This window comes from Symphalangus syndactylus, chromosome 13 (assembly GCF_028878055.3).
Source record: "Symphalangus syndactylus isolate Jambi chromosome 13, NHGRI_mSymSyn1-v2.1_pri, whole genome shotgun sequence".
NCBI classification, from domain to species: domain Eukaryota; kingdom Metazoa; phylum Chordata; class Mammalia; order Primates; family Hylobatidae; genus Symphalangus; species Symphalangus syndactylus.
This window is the reverse complement of record NC_072435.2, coordinates 126,097,772-126,111,952: the sequence shown is the minus strand read 5'-3', so window position 1 is coordinate 126,111,952 and position 14,181 is coordinate 126,097,772. Positions and strand designations below refer to the sequence as shown.

Genomic DNA, 14,181 nt, shown 5'->3' with positions numbered 1-14,181 from the left:
TGTGGCAAGTCCCAGACCCATGGCAGACCCTGTGTTAGGCAAACCCCACATGGTCCCCAAGATCAAGGGGCCCACAGCCAGAGGGGGGACAGACAAGTGGCCCTGTTCCGTGCCCATGTGGCTCATCTCTATTGAGCATCCCCAGGACCGATGGCCAGGACCCAGGGGCATGCTTTGCCTGGGCGGTCAGCCAAGCCCCCTCGAAGGAGAGACCAGTCAGTAGTCCTTCACGCTCTTCGGGTAGAGGGTGAGTTGAGGCCTGTTCCCGGCAGATAGTGATGACGTGCAGACGGGCAGTGTAAGAGCCATGGACGCTGGTTAAGCAGCTCTCGGTGAGGCCAGCTCCATGCCACCCACTCAAGATCATGATGGCTCAAGTGTGGCTCTCAGGGACTCCAGGGTGCAGAGGAGACAGGCGGACCCCAGTCCTTTGCTGACACAGACTCCGCAGGATGGTGTGCGGGCGCTGTTGGTAGGGTGGGGGATGGCGTGGTTTCACGCAGCTTGTATCTTAGCAGGGAGAAGGGTGACACGTCGGCCTAACTAGAAAGTCCTGCAGAGGGTGCCGAGCACTGGAAGGGAAGCGGGCCCAGTGGATGGACAGGGACGGGTCAGGCTCCCTGTCTGGTGAACTGTCTCTAGCCACGCTCAGCCTGCAGTGGCAGCTGCCCTCAGGGTTTCTGAGGACGTGGCCCCCCGGGCAGTCTCCCCTGGCACCGTGGCCACACCCCCCCTCCACAGCAGCGGTACCGCGGGCACCGTGGGGCCTGATGTGCTGCCAGGATCTGACCTGCCCTTTCCTTGGCTGGATGCATGGCGCTGGCTCCTGCCCGGCCCGCTGGCTCCGCGTGTGCTCTGCCTCAGCCTCCACCCCGCACCAGCCCCGTAACCCATTCTGTTTTCATTCCAGAGCCCTCCACGGCATGCCCCCGGCCTGAGTAGACGCATGCTTCCCGCCCCTCGCTGCCTCCAGGACTAATTCTGTCTGTATTTTCTTTCCTCCCCTGGCCCCCACTTCATGCTGACCACACACTCTTCCCCGCGCCTGTTCTTGACACACCACCCCGTAAGGACTGCACTGAGCATAGGACCTCTGAAGGCACTTTCTGGGAGCAGCCCGAGTTTCCCCACCAGCCCCACAGGAAGAGACTTTTCAGTATCCCTGAAGTAGCGGAAGAGGATGGAGAGTGCTGTGGGCTGCTGCACAAGCAGGGTGCAGGGCCGTCCCCCAGGGCCAGGACGGGGCTGGCCAGAGAGCCCAGGCCCGGCAGGCCCTACAGGGGCGACGAGGCCCCTCGGGGCTCCTGGTTCCCGGTGAAGCACAGGGGCTCGGGGGCCGTCCCCCACGCAGAGGACTTCCTTCTGGAAGACAGGGGCTGTCGGTTCAGCCGCTCGGCCACCCGGAGCCCGGACAGCGGCCTGGACTGTGGGAGTGAAGAGGAGGAGTCGCGGTTTGGCTTCGGAAACACCGTGGCCACGTGCCGCCCAGGCCCTGGCCACTGTCCCTGCAGGAGGGGCCTGAGGCCGCTGCTGGCCCGGCGGCGGACGCTGACCCGGCAGAGCAGCGTCGAGGAGGACTTTGGGGAGCAGGTGGGCCCTGGTGGCCTCCTCAGGAACGACGACCCCCAGCCCAGCCCAGAGAGGCCGCCCCCCAGGAAGCACGGCTGGGGCGAGCCCACCGAGCACCGAGATTTTCGGGGTGTCTGGAAGAAAAGCATAACCATGCCCGACAGTAGGGCAGCTGCCCCCCACGCAAAGCCACCTCCCAGAGTCGCACAAGGCCCCCTGGTGTGTGACCTAAACTTCCTTTTCACAGCCACTTGCCAAACCAATCTGTTTCATCCTTTCAGTGGTTTTCTGTTTGTTCTGGTGTCCATCCCTGGGGACTCTTGCTGGCTGTCTTTCGTTTTCCCCGCATTTTTGATTTCTCAAGTCCCATTTCTTCCCAACCTTTTGACCATGCTGAAGATTTCTTTACTTTGCTTAGAGTAATGATTTCCACCCCCCAGAATCAGTAATGAGTATGGCTGCTTGAATTAAAGGACAACTGAATCTAAATTTTAATTAAGGGTTAGCTGAAGTGTGATTATCTGAAAGTTTGGCAACATGTTTGTGTTCACAGGGACCCTTAGGGATTTATTTATGACTACTAGTATTGTCGAGGGTTTTTTTTCCTTGTTATTTTGGAGTTTTTTTCATTGCTTTTTGACGTTTATAACCAAAAAAAAAAAAAAAAAAAAAAAGAACAATGGTTGAAGAAATCTATTTTTTTTTTTTTTTTGCATATTGTTTCCAAAGTTCTTGTTTTTTTCCCATTTCTTTTCTGTGCCCACAGTTTCCAGAACAAATTTTCCATGATCAGCCTTCTCCCCGCCAGCCCTGCCGTCTGGGCTTGTTGTTGGTTTTGAGCTTAGGGATTCATCGAAGGCTTCATTCATCTCTATATTGTGTCCTCTTTTCAGAACATTTGCTCCTGTCATGCTGACCTTTTCATTGAAAACACAGGTGAGCCATCCACATGGCGCCAGGCCTTGGGTCTGAGGCCGTGTGCTTGTGATGGGTCCACCCAGGAGAGGTGCGAGATCCATGCCTTGGTGACTCAGCCGCCCATGGTGGCCCGCAGCCTCCCCTGCCCCGCTGCAGGCTCTGCAGCAGGCACGCCTCATCCCCGGACTCCCTTCCCACCGTTCATGCCTGTGTTCTGAGAACTTCCTCACTCCATTTACTTACTAGCAAGAAGAAGGTTTTGCTGTGATTGTCTTTAGTGAATCCTAACCCTGATCTAAAGGTGAATTTAAGGGGGAACTTAGCCAGAAAGGAGACCCGTCAGAGTCCTAGAATGTTACCAGCATCTTCAGATTAGGAGTAGAATGTTGAGTTTTGAAGCTGATAAAATGTAGAAACTTCTGTCTTTGAGTTTTTTGAAACCTCACACACAACTTTTATCCAAGCAGGACAGGAGGAACTGCAACGTCTTCCCCACTTTTGTGACAGCTGGGAGGGTGGCATGTGGAGACTAGGAGGGACTCAAGTGCTCCGAGGAGCCAAGCTGGGGCGGGATGTGTTCAAGCCATTGTCTCTTTGGTCCCAAAACATTTGTCTTCAGCACCAGCAGCAGCAACCAAAAGAGACCCCCCACAAGGAATTATTTTTGCCCTCACCCCACCATGCGCCCAGCAGCGGCTCTGAGTAGACAGCGGGGTGCTGGTGCACGGCTTTGTTCTCTCCCAGGCCATTCAGCTAACCTTTCAGTTAAAAGCTAAGTTTAGTTGCCTTTAGAGATTCTGCTTCTGAACCCACTTGATTTGGCTAACTGAATTCTTCAGTTCCCAACGCTGGCGAGACTTACGACTTTGCTGTTGTTTTGTCTTTAGATTTTAGGGAACCCAGCCTCTGCAGGACGGGTGGATCACATGGGCCGGAGGTTTCCCCGTGGCAGCGCTGGTCCTCAGAGGTCCCGGCCTGTGACAGTCCCATCCATCGGTTAGTGGCTCCATCATTGCTGTTGTGTCTTTCAGCCGCGGAGCATGTGGCTGCTTCTCCATCTAAGCATGAACAAAATTTTAGGAGTAGCATTTTCAGCTAAGCAAAGAACACTCTGTTATTCATGGCAAAAAGAAAGCAGGAACAGCACAACAAGACAAATGAAAGCTATTTGTAAGTATTCTTGAAATATCAAATTGGCCTTCTACGTCCGTGTTCTCCCCACTGATTTTTTCCTGGAGAGCTTCACAGGGTAAGCACTGAAGGGGGGACCACTTTATGTCGCCTCCCTCACCCTGGCGTGGGCTCCCTGTGACACTTAGGGTCAGAGTCCATGGCAGGTGCAGAAGCTGGATGTTAGCGTGCCTCGGGTCTGTGAGCCCCACCCAAGGGAATGCTGTCTGTCTGCAGAAGACACACTGGCAGCAGAGCTAAGTCCTGGGGGACACCGTGCAGCTGAGTGTGCCCCTGAAATGTGTGCTCCCCACATCCATCTGGGCACCTCCCCTGCTCATGAGTCATCATCTGGCATTCCGTTTCCATTCTCTTCCTGACTTTTTGGAATTCAGCCAGCCACGCTGAAAGCTGTCGTTTTAGTCATCCTAATCAATCCGTGGAGGGGGATACTTCTATTATTGGAATCAGTCATGGCAAGGAGAATTCCAAAAAGTATTATGCACAAGATAATGGAAGCTGGTCATCAGCACAGAGGAACCAGGCTTCTATGAAAACGCACGCACACACACACACACACACACACACACACATAAATGCAGGGAGAACTCTTGATACAACAGAAATAGATGAGGAGAAACTGTCTTGGTTTGGCATGACAGGGCTCAAGGAGGATAACTTCTGGATAGTCTAGACCCCTGAAAAGCCACCTGGAATCTCACTGAAATAGCTGAAGTTTAAAAGGCCATTGGTCTTCTTTTCCATCAACTCAAAATGAAGAAAGGCTTCATAAAGCAAAATAGATTCTTTAAAATTGTGTCCTGCCAGACTTTTTCTTCCTTGCACAATTCAAACAATAAGAAAAAAAATTTCCTTTTCTATCTTTACAGTTTTTAGATTGTTTTTATCTTTAACCAGTAAAAATTTCATGCAATGTTAAAGATCCTTAGGAAACAGTATTTTCAGTTAACTGAATAATATAAGATGCAGTCGGGGTCAGAGAACATTGATGGCACTTATTACAGATCAACTAGCAGGGTTAGTGGAGCCCAGATTCCTTTCGGGTATTCTAAACCTAGCATGTGTCTCTCAAATCTTCATTCAATTTGTGTGTAATTCCCTCTGGAGGAACTACGGAGCTTAATAAATCGGTTCTCCTGGCTTTCATGTTAAATGACCTGTCCAAGATGTCCTGTCTTGAGAAACGAGGTGGGGAAAAGGCCAATCCCCCTGTTCAAGGCTCTCATTCTCTCTCTGTGGTTAGGGTGAGTTTTCGAGTTTTCATTTGATTGTAACTTTAATGAGTGAAGACTGCAAGCATTGCTCAGGAAATGACCTGGTGATGGTGTAGCTGCTGAAAAGTTAATGCTGTGGGCACTCAGAAAGGACGTCCTTTGGAAGAGGCATGGTGGGTCTTCTATCCCAATCTCCTAGGACTGAGAACTGAAAATTGTGCTATGACAAATCAGCACTTGAGCCAGGAAATCAAAGAAAACCAATCCTGGGCCTGCAGTCTTGCCAGGGTGACCCTCGCTGTCAGAGTCTGGTTTAAATCTACTGTCCTGGGTTGTCTTGTTGCTTGGACTTAGACTCAATATTGGCTTAGATAATTATTTTTTGTCTCCACTTTGGTTTGCTATTTTCCCAGATCAGTATTGCTTTTCAACTGGCTGTATATTGTTGAGAGTTTTTTTTAAAACTACATTCATCAGCAGTGAGAAGCTTTAAAGTTTTATTAGTATCATAAAAACTCTTCCCAAATGAAACTACTTTTGATTAATTTGGTTGGATTTTTCTGAAGCTGTAGAATTCCAAAGACTGCATATGTGTCTTAATTTCAGTAGGACACTTGTTAAATTGGGTGAAAGAGCAAATCTGTGTCAACACCTTAACAAGGAAAAAGCCTGTGAACATAACTCAGAAAAGAGTTAACTGACAAACCTATGATAGGTTTGCTTTAATTGTGCTGACTTCTTATCATGTAGCAAGCCGGGAAACCACGTAAAAATAACTCTAACCAGGCACTTTATACACAAATACACATCTCAGCACCTATTATGGTTTCAAAAGGAAACAGGCGGAGGGTGCTTATCACCCACCTGAGGAGAAGGACTCGGCAAAGAGCTTTGGGAAATGAACATCAGTGACAGCTGAACAGACAGGATGTTCCTCTAGTTCTCATTTACTTCTATTTTTCTTGTGGAAATATTAGAAAACAATATTTTAGAAATCTGTATTTCAAAAGCATTACTTTTCTTTTTCAGAGGAAATGAAGTCTGTAAACCATATACTTCCTATTTTTAATACACAGTGGACCTACAATGAAAAATAATATAACTTTTAATATTCTCTGGATTGCCAAAATTTAAAAAAAGTCCTTCATGATTAAAAAACAAAATTATGTAGCTTCATATCTGATAAATTCTAAACCATATAATTAGTATAAAGAGGCCTCAACGTTGATAGATGTCTTCAAATGTATACTTACTTAGGTTTGGTTTTTATCCTTTATAACTTTTAGTCTTTGCATTTATCTAGTTGTTGACCTGTCAGAAGGCCTGTAGCTTCACTCTTCTAAAACCGAGGCACCACGTTCAAGAGAATTCTGTTCTTAGGAATCAACTCTGAATATCTCCTCTGTATTCTCCCATTTTTTTGTTATTTTGGCTACTGAGCCTACAAAGTGAGGACAGTCCAGCATGTTTTCTTTGTGTCCAGGGAGGAAAAATGAAAACATTAATAACTCTATTGACAAAGCTTTGCCCCTTAAAAAGGAGAGCTCTTTTCTTCAGGTTTCCCTGCAACAACAAAAATCAAAAGCTGTCAACTCTGTTTAATAGATGATTCCCTTTATCTCCATAGGAATTACAACAGACAGTAGCAGTGAGGGCAGTCAGTCCGGGCCAGGTAGTGAGGGAAACCTCTCTCCTATAGAAGACGGTGCTTATCCTCACGGCACCGGTGGATTTGGGAGCTCACCCGGGCGGCCAGGCATGAGCCCTGATCTCCCACACGATATACACACCCTTCCTCCTAACAAAGACCCCTTGGGCCAGCACACTTCCTCAGCAGGACGGGAGGCAGTGCCCACTTCCCCCAGGGTCAGACAGACAGCTGTAGGTAAGTGCTTCTTTCAGTCTCGCCTGCCACCACCAAGGACAAGGGACCCCCAACTGCCCAGTCCAGTCTGCAGTGAAGCCAAGTTTCCATGGACACATTCCAGGGAGGCTGCTGCTCTCCCCCTGTAGAGGTTTGGTGCTCATAACGCACCCAGTGCATCCTCTCTGGAAGAATGTACGGTGGAGTCACTGCATACGCGTGATTTTATTCACATACGTTCAACTCCAAGTGCTCCACCCACCTCTACCCCATACCTGTCTTCCCCCCAAAGCAAGGTGACCTTGTGGGCAGTTCTCTGGAAGGAGCCTTCGTTGGGGGACTGGCCTCAGGCAGCTCTGTGTTGGGGTGTCTGCCTAAATGCCTCCCGTGGTGTGGCCAGTTGCATGGTCCATGTGAGTGCGGACTTGAAGACACAAAGATGTGTTTTCGCAGACCATGGTCCTTGAGCATAAGCCACCTACTGAGAAGATGCACTCCTACATGAGCTATAGGAGGGACTTGAAAGATTTTTGAGGGGGATGTTGACCACCCCCAACTCTCTCTAGGATCTGACCTTAGCCCCGACCCCTCTGCACGTTTTGATGCCACAAACTTGCCACATAAACTCAGCTGGAAACTGCTGAGAACTTGCTTGGAAAATGCTGTAGCCAGAGGTTCTCCTCCACCGGCATTTTTCCGTACCTGGAACTGCATTCATAGATCACACTGACATGGTCATTAAGTTTCTCCAGCAGAATGGAAAGCAGGCGTCCTTCTCACGCAGCCACAGCTGTTCTCCACCATCATCCCTGGGTGTGAGAAGGGGCTGCACAGCTGTGCCTGCTGTAGAGGCCACGGAGTGCTTCACATTCTGTTGAACTCGGATACCACTTGAAACTAGAAAAAAGTCATCAGGTTTTTTCACTGATTATCAACAAAATCAAAGCAGCCTAGAGAAATTAATGAAGGCTGCTGTGGAAAAGATTTGTTCCCTGGCAGAAATTACATTTTAGATTAGGCATTCAAAAAAGACTGTATCTCAATAATGTAAACAATTCTCTGCATTTTAAAATTCAACCTTTCCTGCAGCCGAAGTGCTTTTTATTTTTAGACTACATGTTTTATTTTTTCTGGTGAAAGAGGCCAAACCGTTTGGTTCTTTCTCCACCACCTGTCCTGTCTCTTCTGCATACCTGTGTCGTCTCGTCCCACCACCTGTGTTCCTCGTGCTGGGACAGAAGCTCACACTGGGCTGCTTCTCCCAATCCTGCTCTCTCTGCTGCCAGCTGGCGTGTTTCTCACTCGCTTCCCTGATGGTGTTGTGAGACCACCTCCCATGATCAGACCAATATTACCTGTCAGTTCCCTCTCCCCCCATTCTCTCTCCATACATATATACATATGCACACATATATCTAATGATGTTTAGTGATACATATGCATATATATATGCATATGTATTAGGATTTCCAAAATAATTGTTTTGATTTTTTAAAATCAACTTTCAACTTTTCTTTTGGATTCACTGGGGTACGTGTGCAGGTCTGTTACATGGGTATAGTGCAGAATGCTGAGGTGTGGGGTACAAATGATGCCATCATCCAGGTAGTGAGCATAGCGCCCTGTCAGGAGTTTCTCGGCCCTTGCCCCCTCCCTCTTCCACCGTCTAGTGGTCCCCAGTTTCTGTTGTTCCCATCTTCATGTCTATGTGGACCCAATGTTTAGCTCCCACTTATAAGTGAGAACATGGGGTATTTGGTGCTCTGTTCTTGTGTTAATTTTAGGATGATGGCCTCCAGTGGCTGCAAAGGACATGATTTTGTTCATTTCTCTGGCTGCGTAGTATTCCATGTGGTATACGCACCACATCTTTATTCAATCCACTGTTGATGAGCATCTAGGTTGATTCCATGTCCCTGCTATTGTGAACAGTGCTGCGATCGCCATATTAAGTGCCTGTGTCTTTCTGGTGAAACTACTTCTTTTCCTCTGGGTATATACACAGTAATGGCACTGCTGTGTCAAATGGTAGTTCCAAGTTCGCCAAGAAATCTCCAAACTGCTTTCCACAGTGGCTGAACTAATTTCCATTCCCTCCAATGGTATATACATTTTTAAGTGTTTCTTTTCTTTGCAGCCACCCCAACGTCTATTTTTTGACTTTTTAATCGTCATTCTGACTGGTGTGAGATGGTATCTCATCGTGATTTTGTTTTGGATTTCTCTGATGATTAGTGATGTGGAGCATGTTTATTTATTTTTATACATTTTAAAAATATATTTTATATTTTATTATCTGGTTGTATGTTATCTTTTGAGAAGTCTATTCATGTCCTTTGCTCTTTTTAATGGAGTCATTTTTTGCTTGTTGATTTAAGTTCCTTGCAGATTCCGGACACTAGACCTTTGTCAGATGCACAGTTTGCAGATATTTTCTCCCATTCTGTAGGGTGTTGTTTACTCTGTTGATAGTTTCTTTTGCTGTGCAGAAGTTCTTTAACTAGGTCATGCATGTTAATTTTTGTTTGTGTTGCAATTGTTTTTGTGGTCTTAGTCATAATTCTTTGCCAAGGCTGATGTCCAGAATGGTATTTCCTAGGCTTTCTTGCAGTATTTGTATAGTTTGAGGTCTTATGTTCAAATCTTTGATCTATCTTGAGTTAATGTTTGTATATGGTAAAAGGTAGGAGTCCAGTTTCAATCTTCGGCATGTGACTAGCCAGTTATCCCAGCAGCATTCATTGATGGGGAGTCCTTTCCCCACTGCTTATTTTTCTCAGCTTTGTCAAATAGCAGATGGTTGTAGGCATGTGGTTTTATTTCTGGTTCTCTATTCTGTTCCATTAGTCTGTGTGTCTGTTTTTGTACCAGTGCCATGCTATTATAGTGACTGTAGACTTATAGTATAGTTTGAAGTCAGGTAATGTGATGCCTCCGGATTTGTTCCTTTTGCTTAAGACTACTTCGGCTATTTGGGCTCTTTTTTGGTTCCATATGAATTTTAGAGTAGTTTTTCCTAATTCTATGTAAAATGACAATGGAAGTTTGATAGAAATAGTATTGAATCTGTAGGTTGCATTGGGCAGTATGGCTACTTTAATGATATTTATTCTTCTAGCCCATGAGCATGGAATATTTTAGCGTTCATGTCATCTATGACTTCTCTCAGCAGTATTCTGTAGTTCTCCTTGTAGAGATCTTTCACCTCCTTGGTTAGGTACATTCTGTGTATCTTGGTTAGATGTATTCTGTATATTTCGTGTGTGTGTGTGTGTGGCTATTGTCAATGGGATTGCATTCTTGATTTGGCTCTCAGCTTGAACAATTTATTGGTGTACAGAAATGCTACTGATTTTTATACATAGATTTTGTATGTATACAAAATTTTATTGAAATTTTATTGAAATTGTCTATTGGTTTAGGAGCCTTTTAGCAGAGTCTTCAGGGTTTTCTAGGTTTAGAATCATATCATCAGTGAAGAGAGATAATTTGACTTCTTATTTCCTATTTGGATGCCTTTTCTTTCTTTCTCTTGCCTGATTGCTCTGGCTAGCACTCTAGTGTTGAACAGGAATGGTGAGAGCAGGGATCCTTGCCTTGCTCCTGTTCTTAAGGTGAATGCTTCCAGCCTTTGCCTGTTCAATATGATATTGGCTGTGGATTTGTCATAGATGCCTCTTACTATTTTGAGGTACATCTTTCAATGCCTAGATTGTTGAGGGTTTTTTTTAATCATGAAGGGATGTTGTGCTTTTTCTGCACTATTGAGATAATCATATGGTTTTTGTTTTAGTTCTGTTTATGTGGTGAATCATATTTATTGATTTGCATATGTTGAACCAATCCTGCATTTTGGGGATAAAGCCTACTTGATCATGGTGAATTATCTTTTTGATGTGCTGCTGGATTCAGTTTGCTAGTATTTTATTGAGGATTTTTGCCTCTGTGTTCATCAGGGATATTAGCCTGTAGTTTTCTCTTTTCGTTATGTCTGTCAGATTTGGGTGTCAGGGTGATGTTGGCTTCATAGATTGAGTTAGGGCGGAGTCCTTCCTCCTCAGTTTTTTGGAATAGCTTCAGTAGAATTGGTACCAGCTCTTCTTTGTATGTTGGTAGAATTCAGCAGCGAATTCATTTCATCAATATTGGTCTATTCAGGGTTTCAGTTTCTTCCTGATTCAATCCTGGGAGGTTGCGTGTGTCTAGGAATGTATGCATTTCCTCTAGTCCAAAAGAACCACTTTTAGAAGCTGGGTGGTATATGGTGTTGAAACCCAATTCACCAGGAAATTATTAATTCACTGTAATAAGGATGCGTTTGTTGCCAGTTACATATTTACCTAAGTGAACAGTTGGTCACCTCTATGGACTTTGACTAACATACAAATGTATTTTAAACATGGGCTGTGCTTAGCTTTCCATTTTGCAGAGTGTGTGGGTCCTGGGAAGGCTCCCCAGCATGGGCCATCCTGCCCCTGGCACGGCCGCAGCTCCTGCCCCAGCCTGTACTCTCTGGGGAGACCCCCGAGGCCCAGCCCCGTCTCAGTGCTTTCACATGCAGTGTGGCCAGGTACAGAGTGTGGCTGTAGTTATGTGCTTCTCCAATTCATCTGACCTAGACCTCCTGACCTATGTCTGCCTACATGTTAAGACACAAAAAAGACAAAAGCCAAGGAACTGCTGCCATCCTCACTGCTTTCCAAAGCTGCATTTCCTGTGCGCGCTCCTCAGTTAGGCTCACTGCCGCTCTGTTCTTCACCCCCACTTGCTCGCAGACGATTACGGGCGAGACCGCCTTTCTCCAGACTTCTATGAAGAGTCGGAAACTGACCCTGGCGCCGAAGAGCTCCCGGCCCGGATCTTTGTGGCTCTCTTTGACTACGACCCGCTCACCATGTCCCCAAACCCAGATGCTGCAGAGGAGGAGCTTCCCTTTAAAGAAGGCCAGATCATCAAGGTGCGGGATGGCTGCCTGGGGCCGGCTTCATCAGCCCCTGCGGCGGGTCTGGGTCATGGGGGCAGAGACGGGTAACAGGGTGTCGACCTAGAGATAGTCACTGGCCTTCTCCTGCAGGCCATGGGCAGGACATGTCAGCCACCTTCTCCTGCAGGCCGTGGGCGAGGCACGGGCGGCCGGGTACGGGAGGAGGTGGCACGGTGCTGTGCTGGCCAGGGCCCTGTCCTCTGCAGAGTGCCTTCTCCAGCATCTGCCCGGTTTGTGTGCACACAAACATACCCAAATATGTCCTGTGAACTCTAGATTCTATTAGGGCCTACACTGTTGAGAAAAATACGACAGGCTCCAAATTTTAAAACAACACTTGTCAGTCAGCAGGTAGGCAGGGAAGAGAGGAAGGAGGGAGAGGGAAAGGGAGGGAAAAAGGGAAGAAGGGAGCATTAGCAGCTAGAGGCTGGAGTTCCATGCCTTCGTTCTTTAACATGCCTGATGGAGGCCGTTTGCTATCCCTTTGATAGCCAGCCACGTCTGTTTTATTTTTATTTTTTTGAGACAAAGTCTTGCTCTGTCACCCAGGCTGGAGTGCAGTGGCACCATCTCGGCTCACTGCAACCTCTGCTTCCCAGGTTCAAGTGATTCTCCTGCCTCAGCCTCCTGAGTAGCTGGGAACACAGATGCGTGCCATCTTACCCAGCTAAATTTTTTTGTATTTTTAGTAGAGACAGGGATTCACCATGATAGCCAGGCTGGTCCCAAACTCCCGACCTCAAGTGATCTGCCCACCTTGGCCTCCTAAAGTGCTGGGATTACAGGCCATGAGATCCAGCCTTCTGAGAGGAGAGGAGCCTTGTGAGTCTCAAGTAGGGAAAATGAGAGAAAGTGTGCTGTTCAGTGGGAGAGGGGAAAGAAAGAGGGCCTTGAACCCTGTTTGCAGTTTCAGCAAGGGTCCTGACAGTTGGCATTTGAGAACAGTCAGAATGCCTGCTATGTGGCACTATCTTGTTACGTAGGAACCCATTTCAGGTAGACAGAAACACCACTTTGTGCAGCCTACCTAGTCCTTCTTAGTAGAGCGGGTTCTCATCACGCACCCTTTTAATGTGCGTGAATTTAAATACACGCATTCATCCAAGCAAACACCCTGCCTGATGAGAAGAATGGCAGGTTGTCCAAACGCTAGATGAAAAACTGGCTCTTGAGTCAGAGTCGTAGAGGGGGGGTTACACGTACACATCTACAGCATACATGGGGGTGGCCTATGCAGGTGATTTATGGTATCTTTAAACTATATTTAAAATATATTTTCGACTATACTCACTTACCGTCAGTGGGACTATTATATTTCTGAACCAATCAATTACAATGCTTGATTTATTTTCCCCCATGGCTCTAGGTTTATGGTGATAAAGATGCTGATGGATTCTACCGTGGGGAAACCTGTGCCCGGCTTGGCCTTATTCCTTGTAATATGGTCTCTGAGATACAAGCAGATGATGAGGAGATGATGGATCAGCTTCTTAGACAGGGCTTTCTCCCTCTGAATACACCTGTGGAGAAAATAGGTAAGTGCAAACCCCTATTCGACCTTCCCTGTGCATTTTATCGCACAAAACACCTGCCACTCAGAGAGGCAGGCGGTGATGAGGAGACCCCGAATTGCATCATTTAAATATGCCAAAGTCATGGAAATGTCGACCAGTGATTTTTCTTGGGCAAAAGCCACCCTACAAACCAGGACTTCCAGTAGTCTCCTGTGTGCTTTAGGGACACAGGTACACCTAAGTGTGAAGACACAGATGATCTAATGGGCGATAAAGTACAGTCTTGCTTGCAAAAAATTTATCACATCTAGAAAACACATGATTCGCTGTTTTCGGGTAATATGGTTTGAACATCAGCCTGTCTACAATAAATTTCAGTGGGTGGTCGGGGGAGTGCTATGCCTTTCATTCTTTAGGTGACCTTTGCTTATCCAAGAGGCACAAGCTTTTTTCTCTTTAGTTTGGGTAGACATGAAACTCCTTCATTTATCTTAAGCCAGTCTGCAAGCACCAGTGAGAATGCAGCAAAACTATTTTCAGTGATTTTTTAAGCAACATTACATTTATGAGTTTAAAATTTTTTTCCATGTGCAATGACAATGTCCTCATTAAAAAAAGCTTCTATAGTCACAAAAAAGCCTCTATTTTTTCTAAAAAGCTGTAGAGAGATATCAGTTTTATATCATTCATATTTAAAGTTTAATACTTCAAAACTTGATTAGCTTCTAAATCAGACTTCAAAGACAAAATTCAGTGCTTCAAAGACTATACATAATTTTAAGGATAATCGCAAAATCAAAACATTTCAACCTTTTTTGGCATTAATAAACGCATTGTCTCACGATAGAATCCACATCTAATAGTCAAGGTTTAGTGTGAATATATCGCCCACATTAAATCCATGATATCGAAGATCTTTGAGCCCTT

General features: G+C 46.3%; 2 protein-coding genes across 19 annotated transcripts in view; one reads left to right on the top strand and one right to left on the bottom strand.

Moving 5' to 3' along the window:
- Nucleotides 1–14,181, top strand: part of RIMBP2 (RIMS binding protein 2) — a 400,662-nt gene that overhangs the window by 363,650 nt on the left and 22,831 nt on the right. For 10 of the 18 annotated variants that reach the window (XM_063615237.1, XM_063615236.1, XM_063615235.1 and 7 more), the window contains 4 exons: nucleotides 1,072–1,788; nucleotides 3,375–3,483; nucleotides 11,532–11,713; nucleotides 13,107–13,275. In XM_063615237.1, the coding sequence (XP_063471307.1) occupies nucleotides 1,072–1,788; nucleotides 3,375–3,483; nucleotides 11,532–11,713; nucleotides 13,107–13,275 (1,177 nt within the window). Of the gene's footprint in view, nucleotides 1–1,071; nucleotides 1,789–2,462; nucleotides 3,282–3,374; nucleotides 3,484–11,531; nucleotides 11,714–13,106; nucleotides 13,280–14,181 lie in introns of those variants that run through there. The other 8 variants (XM_063615244.1, XM_063615243.1, XM_063615241.1 and 5 more) reach the window with 4 other exon arrangements.
- Nucleotides 13,124–14,181, bottom strand: part of PIWIL1 (piwi like RNA-mediated gene silencing 1) — a 73,311-nt gene continuing 72,253 nt past the window's right edge. Inside the window, exon 20 of the mRNA XM_063615247.1 lies at nucleotides 13,124–13,260. Within this exon, the coding sequence (XP_063471317.1) occupies nucleotides 13,231–13,260 (30 nt within the window). The 3' untranslated portion in view covers nucleotides 13,124–13,230. The remainder of the gene's footprint in view (nucleotides 13,261–14,181) is intronic.